The 11,936-nt window shown below is 40.3% G+C and overlaps 1 protein-coding gene across 1 annotated transcript; it reads left to right on the forward strand.

The window, feature by feature from the left end:
- The first annotated feature begins 3,507 nt into the window (after positions 1–3,507).
- LOC124205055 lies at positions 3,508–11,576 on the forward strand. Its single transcript, XM_046602361.1, has 4 exons — positions 3,508–3,773; positions 9,005–9,861; positions 10,091–10,346; positions 10,457–11,576. Exons 2-4 carry the CDS (start codon positions 9,218–9,220, stop codon positions 10,772–10,774), a joined length of 1,218 nt encoding a protein of 405 aa, XP_046458317.1. The 5' UTR covers positions 3,508–3,773; positions 9,005–9,217; the 3' UTR covers positions 10,775–11,576.
- The last annotated feature ends 360 nt before the right edge of the window (positions 11,577–11,936 follow it).

Raw genomic sequence — 11,936 nt, forward strand, 5'->3', positions numbered from 1 at the left:
CTTGGAAAAAGAAAAATAAAAAAGTTTGTAGTTGTCTGTCCGCTTATAACACACAGCGCACGTTGTAAAAAATCAAAAAATAAATCAAAAAAGGAATCCAACAGGTGTGGATGATGAAGAAAGAATCCAGCCCCGAAATAGTATAATCGCGCGCGCGGAGAGAGACATTATTTCGAAATTTCAAAAAATAACTCATCGACTATCTGTCACAGAAAAGTTTCCAAAGTTTTTGCACACGTATACATACGACATAGTTTGTTGTTTTCCATCATATGTAGTATATAGCTTCCAGCCAGGTATATATGCACGTATATATAATGTATAAATATAGCAGTCTAGGTAGTCTGGTCTATACACGCGGAAAGATAAATGGCCAAATTCCACAAGAGTCTCTCTGCTCCCTTCGCTCTTCAATCACTAACCCCCTCTGATTCTCTATATGTACATGACGGACGGCTAAATCGTTTTGCTCGACACGACCGTTCCCTGAGATTCTTTTTCATTCTTTTGTTAATTTTCAATAGCAAATACTCTTTCTTGTTCTTTTTAATTTGGAAAGAAATAAACAAAAGAAGGAATAACCGGTGGAACAACACGAAAATTTTGGAATTGACAGAACTCACCAATCAAGTCGACATTTCACGAATGTGTACGTATGTATTATTTCAGCTACAAGAAAAACATAATAATAATAAATTTTTTTTCGAAAGTATTTAAATTAAACCCTCCCTTGTTTGGGGAAAAAAACAATTTTTTTTTGTTTTGATGAAATTACATGTTTACCTGAAAAGCAGAAGATACATCACGTACTACTTAACTTACTATAAGTACTACGTACTACCTGTGCGAGGAGAGGGGGCCTAGGAGGAGGGCTTGACTCTTATATTATTTACCCCAAAGGAAGAATATAACCATCATTTGATAAATTTGAAATATTTTCTTCTTACTTCTGAACAATAGAAACGCAGAAAATGCTTAAGTAGGAGGAGTCAAGCTCGTTTTTTACTTTTGACCTTCGAAGGTTATATACTTCTTCTTTAAAAAAAAAAAATAACCAAATTGAAATCATGAATAAAAACGGACGAAAGTAAGAAAAGAAATAACCATATTGTGCTTTATTGATTGGATGATTCGCCAGAGAATAGTATACACACACACAAGTCTCTCTCTCTCTTTTTTCTCTCTCTTTCTCTCTCTGGCTTGTGTATGTGTATACTTACACGCAGAGTATACCTGCCGGCTGTGTCGGGCTAAATTTAGAACTCTGAGCGGGCGGAGAGGCGACCGTTCCAAAGTATCGATCGACCCTTTTCAGTAGATCCTTTCTCATATATATATGTATATATACCAACGCATAAAACATTTTTTTTTCTTTCTCTCGCCGTGAGCGTGATCAGTCCCTGTTAAAATATTCTCCAGGTCTAGAATTGTGTATAATATTAACGTGGTCGAAAAACACTGTTTCGTAATAATAATATATGTCTATACAAACGTACCCCGAATTTTGTTGTTTTTTATTATTACAGATCATCATCATAAAATTTTATGGCATTTCTATTCTGGTTCTTCTCTATTCCGTATCTAGGTATATATATAAGGATGATGGAGCTATATAGTCCTTGGGGTTTCGGGGGATTATCGTCATCTCACGCTGCTGTTGGGCCCCGCAGTTCATTGTGTACGTCCTTTATGCCCACACCGAAACGAAGGCAAAAATTAGATATACTGGGTGTTGTGTGTGTTTCACCAGGCCGGAGAACAATCAAAAGATATTATATGCAGCACACATTCACAGATTACAAAAAAACTTAAATAGAGTCGTTATCGTCTTTGACCAGACTGTCGACCTCTTTCTGATATTTAATCGTTTTAAAAAATGTGTACAAGACCAGCCACACATAGAAAACGAAAAAAGGTGTACAAAACAAGTATTACATCATCGCTTATTTCGGGTTTGTTATAAAAAAAGAATTTTCCGGCCTCGCTATATAGCTCTTGTGTGTGTCTATGCGGATACCACACTGAATGATAATGAGTTGTAAAAATATGAACCAACCCATCACCACAACCACCACCACCTTATATCAAAGATCACGGGCGGGGGGAATAAATAAAAAGATTTTTCCCAAAATAACTTTTATTTTTTCTCTCCACTGTGTGCTGTGCACGAGAGATGTGATATATTCCGCCTCTCCCAGTGCAATGTGGGTTATCTTATCTGGACAACCATTGGGTTTTCAGCTCAGGAGAAGGGAGGGGGGTTGAAAACGTCAACAGCCAGATATAGCTAAACATTTTTCGCTTGTTTTGTTTCCTTCGGAAAGTAGCGAGACTGTTTTTAATAACAGTTTCGCTTTACACAAGTTTGTTTAGCTTTTCAATAACGACTGAGGGAGACGGAGGAGCACGCGACTGATGATGATAACTCGACCTCGCCATTGGTCCAGGCCCATGGTGAAGGTCACACACAATTTTGAATAGATATGCAGTGGCCAGTCTAGGCTAAATATAAACTATATGTATGTGTACATATACTGCGGTCGAAACCCACAGTTCTAAAGAGAGGACCCTCCTATATATCCCCGGCGGAACGAATCCTGAGAATTTGACGTCCCCGCCCGCTGTCAATTTTTGTGTGTGTGTGTGGAAATGACGAGCGTGAAACGATAAGAAAGTAGCGACAATTTAGGTTTTATATGTTGCGGGACCGACTTGTATACGGTGTGGGTCGAGTATTGCTGTCAAGTAATTCAGAGAAACGTTATGTTATTTCATTTTGGGGAGGACAAAAAAGAAAAAAGAAAAAAAAAGACAAAACTTTCGGTCCGTTCGTTTCTAACGAGATTTTCCAGCTAAGCGGACACGGCCAGGAGACGCAACTGGAAAACAATAAAACATTGGTGGCGTCGTGATTCCAATGACGTCAATGAGCAATTTTTCTTTTTCCCTGAACAAAAAAAATTTTAAAATAAAAAAAAAAAAATGTTGTGGGCGTAGATTAAAACGGAATAAAAAAAATAAGGTAGAGTGTAAACTTGTGGATAATAAAGGGGAACGAATAAAGTTGCGCATCTAAAAAAAGAAAGAAAAACTATTCTATCCGGGGAAATTCTATTATTGGCAAGAAAACAATTTCAAATTGCTGACGTCAATCCGAAAAAGTCTAAAACTTTCCGAAGCGGATCATTTCGGGTTAAAACACAAAAAAAAGATGGTGGCGACGCGCGGGACTAAACCTTACAATAATTTTTTTTTTTTTAATGAAATTTTAAATTTCTGGGGGTTTTTTCAGTGTTTTTATTTCGCCGATTATCCAAAAATAAAATGAAAGAACAAGAAAAAAAAAGGAGGTGGGGTGAGGAAACAGGTGTTCCACGTGCGTGACAATGTCAAAAAAGAAGCTCCAAACTCTTTCGGCCCAAGTGGCTCTACTAGAGTTTTGCTCATTCCGCCGCAGTGGCGCTGCTGTTCCGCCCACCGAGTTCTTTTTGCTGGCAACTCAGGCAGGTGTCGCGTCAGTCGTGCTCCAACCGCCTCGGTGGTCGTCCGCATACGATTTCTTTTCTTCCATTCGTCGCACACTCTCGGCGCATTCAGCGCACAGTCCAGTCACGAACGAGATCGTTCCCCAATATTTCATTATATTTTTTTCTGTGTGTAATTCCACAACATTTCCACTTGAAAATTCGGATCGAATTTCAGGGGAAAAGAAACGAAATAAAATCCCGAATTCAACACGTTTTCTGTTACACCACTCGGCGCGCTTCTAACCCGTGAGTAATCACTTTTTTTCTATTTCGTCACGAATTTTGGTCAGGAAAAAAAATACCGAACCCCCCCCCCCTTGTTTTTTTTTGGGTGTTCTTTCTCTGGAAAAATAATTATTACGAAATTAATGGCGGCGGGTTCTGTTTCACGATTGAGAAATGGGGACACACAACAAAAACCCGCGTTGATTTCGCCTTTTTCTCAACTTCTTGTCGGTGGTGTGTGTGTGTGTCTCGCCTGATGGGAGACGGAGGACTCATTTGTTTTTGTTGTCTGTGGTGCGTGACGTCATCTTGATAAAAAGTCTCGTCGTTCTCTTTTCTTTTTGGTTGTTCCGAGTCTCGAACGAAAAATTGTTGTGTGGACTTTTTATTTATATTTCGCCGCTTTGAGGGAATTATACTATTGCACATAAATAACAGCCAGTGGGTCCCCTGTTTTGGGTGAAAAATTGAAAAAGAAAACGGTAAAACTTTATTTTTTTTGTTTCTTCCACATTTTTAACGAGCTGATCGTTTTGCGTTACACAAACTAGTGTCGGATATGTTCCCGAGTCCGTGAACTTTAAGCTCGCCCATGGTCAACAAAGTTCACACACACACACAGAGAGATTTGTTCCAAAGAAGAAATGAAGAAGAAACAAAAATGGTGTAATCTTATATTCGTTTCGAAGGATAACGAGATCAAGTTGAAACGAGAAACGAACAGATTGCGGGCGAATGGTTCGATTCTTGCCAACAACTATGGCCGCAACGCCACCAGTCCAGTTTCCGTTTCATTCTTAGCAACAAAGTCATAACAACGTTTGTGTGCTGTTTGAAATCAGCCCTGGCGTCACCAAGGCACTGTTGGTTCTTCGTGAATCACGACTAGTGTGCAACTGCTGGGCCTACCACTGGGGGAAACACGTGTCACAAACCCTCCACTTGAGGCAACTTAAAAATAGTCGGGTCCTGTAACAAGTTTAATTGTAGTGAGGAAGTGTGGAGGGGGGAACTGGATTGAATTATGCGTGTTAAAGTGTAGTTTTTGACTTTCAAGATGGCCGCTTTTTTTCTCCCGAAGTTTTGGTTTGTGTGTGTGTGTGTGACAACCGTTGGGTTTGGGAGGATCCTGTTGCTACCGGCGATTAAACAACATCCCCTAGACAAACGAAAGTTCGCTCTCGATCTTCCGCCAAGTATGCGTGAAAAAAAGGACACGACTTTGCCATTAGCCGGCGGTTTTTTCCTCCTTCTCCTGCCCTCCGATGTTTTAAAACAGCAGACGACGCTAGTCGCTACTATCGTCGTAAGGAATTTTTGGGTGCGCGAGCTAAGTCTTCCGAGAAGCCAAATAAGAAGAAGAAAATAAAACACACACACACCGAAAAGACACAAATTTTATTATTATACAATAAAATAAAAAAACAAAACCTAAAAGACGGTCACGGCTCAGACATTGACGAATTGTCTGCCGGGCTCAACCATCCCTGACCCACATCAAACGATTAGATTTTTGTATTTCTTGTTTGTTTTTTAATTCTTTTTTTCTTGGTAGGATCATTATTATTTAATATGGTGTGTGTGTGTCGTGATTTTGTTTTGTTTTTCCCTTTCGTGTCATTTTTTCGCTTATTATTAACATCCGGCGCGATCGATCTACCAGATGGTGGAGTCACACATTCATTCGTCAGCAACAACTCAGCATGCGATCGTTAAACAGCGATTTCGATTCTTAACTTTCGATTCATTATTCATGTTGTTGATTAGAATTCCACCAGAAATTTTAAACCTCGCTGAAAATTGTTTTTCGCGTGTGCAACTTTTTCGTACTACCATAACTTCATTAGTCTCTCCCCCACCATCTACTTATTTTTATTTTTTTCCAACCCAAAAAGACACACAGCTGCGCTCGTTAAATTATACGCGGCTTCCGTCATTTGTAACCGTCACGTCATTATATCCTCCCAATTTTTTCCTCATAGACTCGCGGTCCCCACACACTTGTTGATTTACATTTTTCTGGTTCTCGGTTGACGAGAAAAACAGAACCTAACCTAATCATCATATTTTTGGGTTCGTATTTTAAAAAGGGCAAGTCGGAACAGATTGTATATAAACGAGGTGATGAAAGTCCGTATTTGTTAACTGTTCGTTTTAGAAACGAGCCGAGAGAGACTATTACGTGAATACTGTAAAGCCTTAAATATTAATAGATTGATTTATTATCTATTACAAACCCAATGATCTGCGCGGTTCGTGAACTACGTGATTAAGATAACGTGTGGCACTGTTTCAATTGTTATCTTCCATTTGGCCGTCAAAAAAGGGAATCAGGGAAGGTACCCGGTCAACTCTCTGCTGGCCGTGTACACTAGCACACAGTCGTCGCTCTGTGTGAACTAAGAAAATGTATATACATAAAGCCAAATTTGGTCGGCTGGGCTGGTTACTAACTGGCACTATATGTGTGTGTGTGTGTGGGTGGGGGGATTGTCAATCGATAACATCAAAAATGTCGCAGTAGAAAAGTTTTTTATTTTTCAAAAATACAATTTTATTTTCTTTCATTTTCGGGTGGCATGTGCGTTATCGACTTCGAACTTTGTAACGATAGCAAACGGCCATTTTGATTGTTGAATCATTTTTTCTTATTTTTCTAAATTTCGCCTTTTTTTTTTAAATTAAATTCGACGAAAAATTTAAAGAGAAAGAGGTCAGAATTGAAGTAGATTTCTTGTTTTTCTTTCTTTTTATTTTTCCACGATAAACCCGAAAGAGAGTAATGTAATACCAGTTTTTTCGGTTATTTTCTTGTTGGCTGCTATTGCTATATGTACACACACACACTCGTTTGCGCGTAGATAGATAATGACCAATTGAAAAGGAAACAAACATGCGCTGGCTCGATGGCACTGGAAAAAAAACGGTTCGTTGACCGATATTATTTTTTTCCTTTTCGTAGACGCCCTGGTGTAAGAGTGCGTTGAACTTTTACGGGGTTGTTTTTCGACCGTTTTTTCTTTCTTATCTGCGCGTGTGAAAAAATTTTTTTGCGCGATTTCTTTTCTGCCAAAAAACCCCTTTTGCGCCCCTTGTGTGTTAGGGTGGAGGAAAAAGGGGGGAGCAGCAGGTTCAAAAGTATTATAAGTGCTGTCCGTCTATAACAATCCGTCACGCGAATAACTTGGACAATAGACGAACCCTTGGAAGAAAAATTTCCTTCTCTTCTTCTTCTCCTTTAACACTTCCCCCCCCCCATTCCACTCCCATTATAAATGCACCCTCTCCGACCGAAAAAACCGGTTTACCTGCCTCGGTCGGTTCTTCTTGTGTGTGCGACGTAAACATGTTTGCCAAAAAAAAGTTCCTTTTCTCCTTTTCTTGTTCGTTTCTTTTTTACAACGGTGCTGGATGTTGTGTGTGGCGAAAAAACCCCTTTTTCGGTGGTGACTTAACGATCCGCCATGTTTTGTAACCTTGACCATTTCCCCCCTCCGTCCAAAAGTTGTTTGTGTGCGTCAATTCTCGCGAAGAAATAACAACAAACTCTGCAACAGTCTACGCACTACGACTAGACGCATTTTAAGGATTACAATTTTTGGTTTCGGTCAAAAACGGCATTTTGATCAACATTCGATTAGCGGGAAAATCGGAGATTTTTATATTAAGGAGAGCTCCGTGAAAAAAAATGTCACGACATTTTTCAATTAAAAATATTTTCCCCCGACACTCTGTCGGTTCCGCGCGGCCTGTTTACAGGTCGTCGGCACCATTTTGTCTCGTCGGTTTTGATTCACGATATTCTTCAAAGTTTCCAAATTGAAAAGAGGAGAAACAAAAAATCTGTGTACACGTTTGTTATTACAATCCAGCCCGCTTCGTGATCCCGCGTGACTACTCTCTCTCTACTATAGGTCTTCATCCTCCTCCTCCTCCCGCTTATTATACACAGATAATGATGGTGGCGCATTGGAAACCGGTTATTGCGGGGTTCAATCCAGTGGCCAGTGTCTATTTTATTTTTTTACAACTAATATCCCGACAGAGACCACCTGTCACATGGGGGGGAATTGTTTCCAAGACGGGAGAAACTAAAACTAATTCAACTGGTTTTATTTATTTGTTTTTTTGTTGTTGTTGTTATTCCGATTGTTACTAGACACAAAAGAAAGAGAGAGAGAGAGACACTGTTAAAATAGAGGAAAATGTCAGGGACAATTATTACATTTCTGGCGATATTATCTAACTGTTTCGGCAACTCAACGCCAAGTTTTTCAACTTTTTTCTCTCCCGTAAGTTTTTTTCTTTTTCCTCCAACTCCTAAAATGACGTCAAATAAGATAGGAGTCGACCCGTGTTTTTGTGTGTGACGTCAATCGCTAGTTCACACCGCACCTGGTGTGTCGCACCTGAAAACTCTGGAAAGGTTTCGGCAAGGGCAAACCTTAGAGTATTGGCGTCATAGAGAAAGGACTGAAAGGTGATGGTGGTGGTGGTTATGGTGGTTGTACTAAATTTAGAAAACAGAAACAAAATTCTACGCTGAAATTAAATTGAAATTATTCGCACAAGGTAGGCGAAAGTTGATTGTATCATTCCCGGGTAGCAATCAATCGACCCCCCCCCCCCCGCATCTGTTATGTTATTTCCCCCGATGGCCTTTTTTTGGTATTCGAGAAAAAAAAAACACATGGAAAACCGGATAGAAAATATTTAGATTCAAAACTAATTCTCTTAGACGTCTTTTTAATACTCAAACAAGAAAAATAATTTTAAAAAAATAAAGTAAAAAATCGACCGCAGATGACAGATGGATCGTGTTGTGTTTCCACCACCGCATATAACTACGCGCCATGATGATGATTATTATTATTACCCAGAAGGTGGTAGGGAGATATATATAGAGAGAGAGGGGGTCTTCTTTTCAAGTCATATCGAAGACAGGGGGGCTCTCGCATTTCTCCGCCCTTGCTGATGGTATTATCGCGTGATCCCATTATTACATCATCCATCAAAAAAAGAAAGAAAAATACGGCGGCCCCTTCTCCACCAGACCGCGGAGCCATTTTCTTTTTGTTTTTATTGTCTAGAAATGAACTAGAGAGAAAAAGAAAAAAAAATATTACGTGTGTATAAAAACTCTCACCATTAAAACCGCCGCGTTCGTTACTTGAAAATTTTATTTCATTTTTGTTTATTATGAAAAAACGCCCTTCAAAAAATGAATTTTGTTTTTGTTTTTATTATTTCAGAAAAAAAAGGAAACAACAGAAAAACAACCAATTATTATATCATGCGAATACAGTGACGATGCGATCCGCCGGCGGACGTACTCGGCGATTTGGATGTTCCAGTGAATTTTGAATATTAATATTCCAACATTCCTCCCTTACTGGCAAGCGAGAAAATTGCAGACATTTGTTGAGAAACGGTTCATTAAAAAATAAAGAAAAGACAAATTTTCAATGATGGATTTCGAGAAAAAAGAAAATCGCGTGTCCATGTCAGAATGCGCCCAAGTGACGCCGGATTCGCCGATTGATTTGAGCCAACTGTCGTCGAGATGCCGCAGTGTCGACCTGACGAACCGCTCCGTTTCCGAGAGCTGTTTGGCGCCCACTGCGGCCGTTGCGGCCAAGAAGAGACGGATCCACGGATTCAAGGATCCGCTTCCGCCACCGGCTCCGCTGATGGCCGACCACACCACGACAGCCGCCGATTCGTTGAAATATCGATCCATGTCTCACGCCGATATTGCCGGATACAGGACGCCGTGGCTGTCGGCTGAAGTGACTGAATCCTCTTCCTCTAGGATCCCGTCCCAAACATCCGCATCCGCAGCTCCGGTCGCCGAGCTATCAACCGCAGCCGCCGCTTTATCCGCCGCTGAAACGTTGAAATTTCGTTGCATGAGCGAATCGCGATTGGCCGGCCCCGGCAACGCCGCTTTTCATCCGACGACAATCTTCCAGGGAAACAGCACTTCCGGCGGAAGGAGTCGGAATTTGGGAACGACCAGCAGCTCGGATCTTCTCCGGGCGGCCACCGACAACAGCCAACTCGAATTCCTTTTGCGGCGCACCAACTCTGAATCTGTCCTACCGTCCAGGTGAGATATTAAAAATTCTTCCAATTTAATTTTTATACTCCGGCCGTCATCATTACGGAGGAGAAAGTCTCCAATTAAACATTTTTAGAAAAAGAATAGAGAAATTTAACGAGTCGGAGTATCGTGCGTGAATAACCGGTTTGGGTTTTCTTTTTCTGATTATGATGACTATAATACGGTATCTAATAATAATGTTTCTTTTTTGATGTTGTTGTTGTTGTTGTTGCAGGTCGGGAGAAATAGCCGGATCGGCGGCCCTTGAGATATTCATGCGGCAACAGCTGATGCTTCAGCATTTATTCGCGCAGCCGTCGCAGCAGGATGGAAGCGATCCAGGCAGTGGTTCCAGTAGTTCGTCTTCGTCATCCTACCTGTCATCGGCACCCAATTGGCTCCTAGGCATTTACGGCTACGGATACACGCAGCTCCTTCAAGCATCTCAGCAGCAACAGATTGCCACCGATCCGGCAACCGGTTCCGGACAGGTATGTTATAAACTCGTTTTCTTTTCTTTCTTTTTTATTTTGGAAGATGGAGGGGCAGCAGAGATTTATGAGTTGTAACTTACCGAGTCTTCTCCTAAAAAATGGCGCAGATTTCGGGTGGGCCAAGCTCACCGGCTGTTGGCGCAGTATCCATCAGCGGATCGGATGGTGAAGGTGAAATGGAAGAGGAGGATATGGAGGCTGGCGAGTTCTCTCACGGTAAGAAGCGATCACCGCGAGCTCTGACGGGTAAACACGTCAAACTGGGCACGGGGGCCAGCCCGGTTGTCTTGAGCAAGTTGAGACTCAAAGTCCAGGAGAGCCAGCGAATGAAACTCGTCAAAAAATCCATGCCGTCGGGCTCCGCCTTTGCATCCGCCGCCGCCGCCAAGAAGAATGGATCAAAACTTAAGAGTCGAGCCAAGTGAAAAGCTTTTCACATCAAATGTTCACACAAGAGTTTGGGACGGAAAAAAATTAATGACCTGTCGGAAATCCAGGGTGACACAAAAACAAAACAACAATGGTGTTTGTTCTTTTGTTTTATTGTTTTTTTGAAATATTTATCGAATTGAATTTTATTGAATCGAATTCCAAGTATGGCGAGAGGTTTCGCCATTTCTCGAGTCTTCCGGATCAAAGTGGCCAATTTCATAGTTTTTCATTATCAAACAATTTTTTTTATTTTAATTATCCGGAATTTATGGCTTTCCCCAAATTCGAATTTCTTTTTTTTTTCCTTAAAGAAAAACTAATATTCGTACCCTTAATGAAGAAACCCAGTCATTCCACAAAAATAAAATAACATGTTTTTGAAAAAAATCAACCAATCAAAAAATTCCTCTTTTTAAAAAATATTTGATTTTTTTTTTCAAATCGATGATTTTGAAAACGGACGATCCAGTGACGATAGAAATTGAATTAAAAAAAAAAGCTTCACAGCCTTTTATTTTTCCTTCAAAATATAAAAAGAAAAATTGCCTCAGGATGTCTAAAGTTTGTAGAGCCCGCCGATCTCATTGTCTCCACCGTTGAATCATTCGATTCCCAAATTATGATTCGGCGATTATCTCTTGCGTATAATATTTTTTTAATGATTATGTGTATTTTTTTTCTCCTTCCTTATTTTCTCCCATTTCTTTTATCTGCAAAATTCGCATCGAAAAAGTGCGACATCCGGCACTTGCGGACCAAATGAATTAAAACATAAGAAAAAAGTAATGAAAAAAATAATAATAATAATTCCAAATGTGCGTTCCCATCAAACATCATTGTGTGTGTGTGTGTTTCTGTATAAAAAAAAATTACTACTGCGCCTCATGTTATTTTTATTTTCTACATATGATATCACGCTGGCGTTGCTAAATAACTGTGTGTGTTCAACCATCAATAAGCGATTGGGAAAAATGTCTGTACAGATTTCTGCGCCATGAATACATTTCCAACTTGTTCCTTTTCACAAAAAAGAAATAAAATAAATGCGCGCACTGAATTGATGATGGCGCGGACTTTAGTCTGGTCTTTCCCGTCGTGCGACGATCGCACGGGTTCATTGTGACGGCGGGAGCAATCAACTTTTGTTTATTCGGG

This window comes from Daphnia pulex, chromosome 10 (genome assembly GCF_021134715.1).
Source record: "Daphnia pulex isolate KAP4 chromosome 10, ASM2113471v1".
NCBI lineage: Eukaryota > Metazoa > Arthropoda > Branchiopoda > Diplostraca > Daphniidae > Daphnia > Daphnia pulex.

Coding starts and splice junctions, on each gene's coding strand:
- LOC124205055 (XM_046602361.1), top strand. CDS start 9,218: ATGATGGATTTCGAGAAAAAAGAAAATCGCGTGTCCATGTCAGAATGC. Junction 9,862..10,090: donor GAATCTGTCCTACCGTCCAG/GTGAGATATTAA, acceptor TTGTTGTTGCAG/GTCGGGAGAAATAGCCGGAT. Junction 10,347..10,456: donor CGGCAACCGGTTCCGGACAG/GTATGTTATAAA, acceptor AAAATGGCGCAG/ATTTCGGGTGGGCCAAGCTC.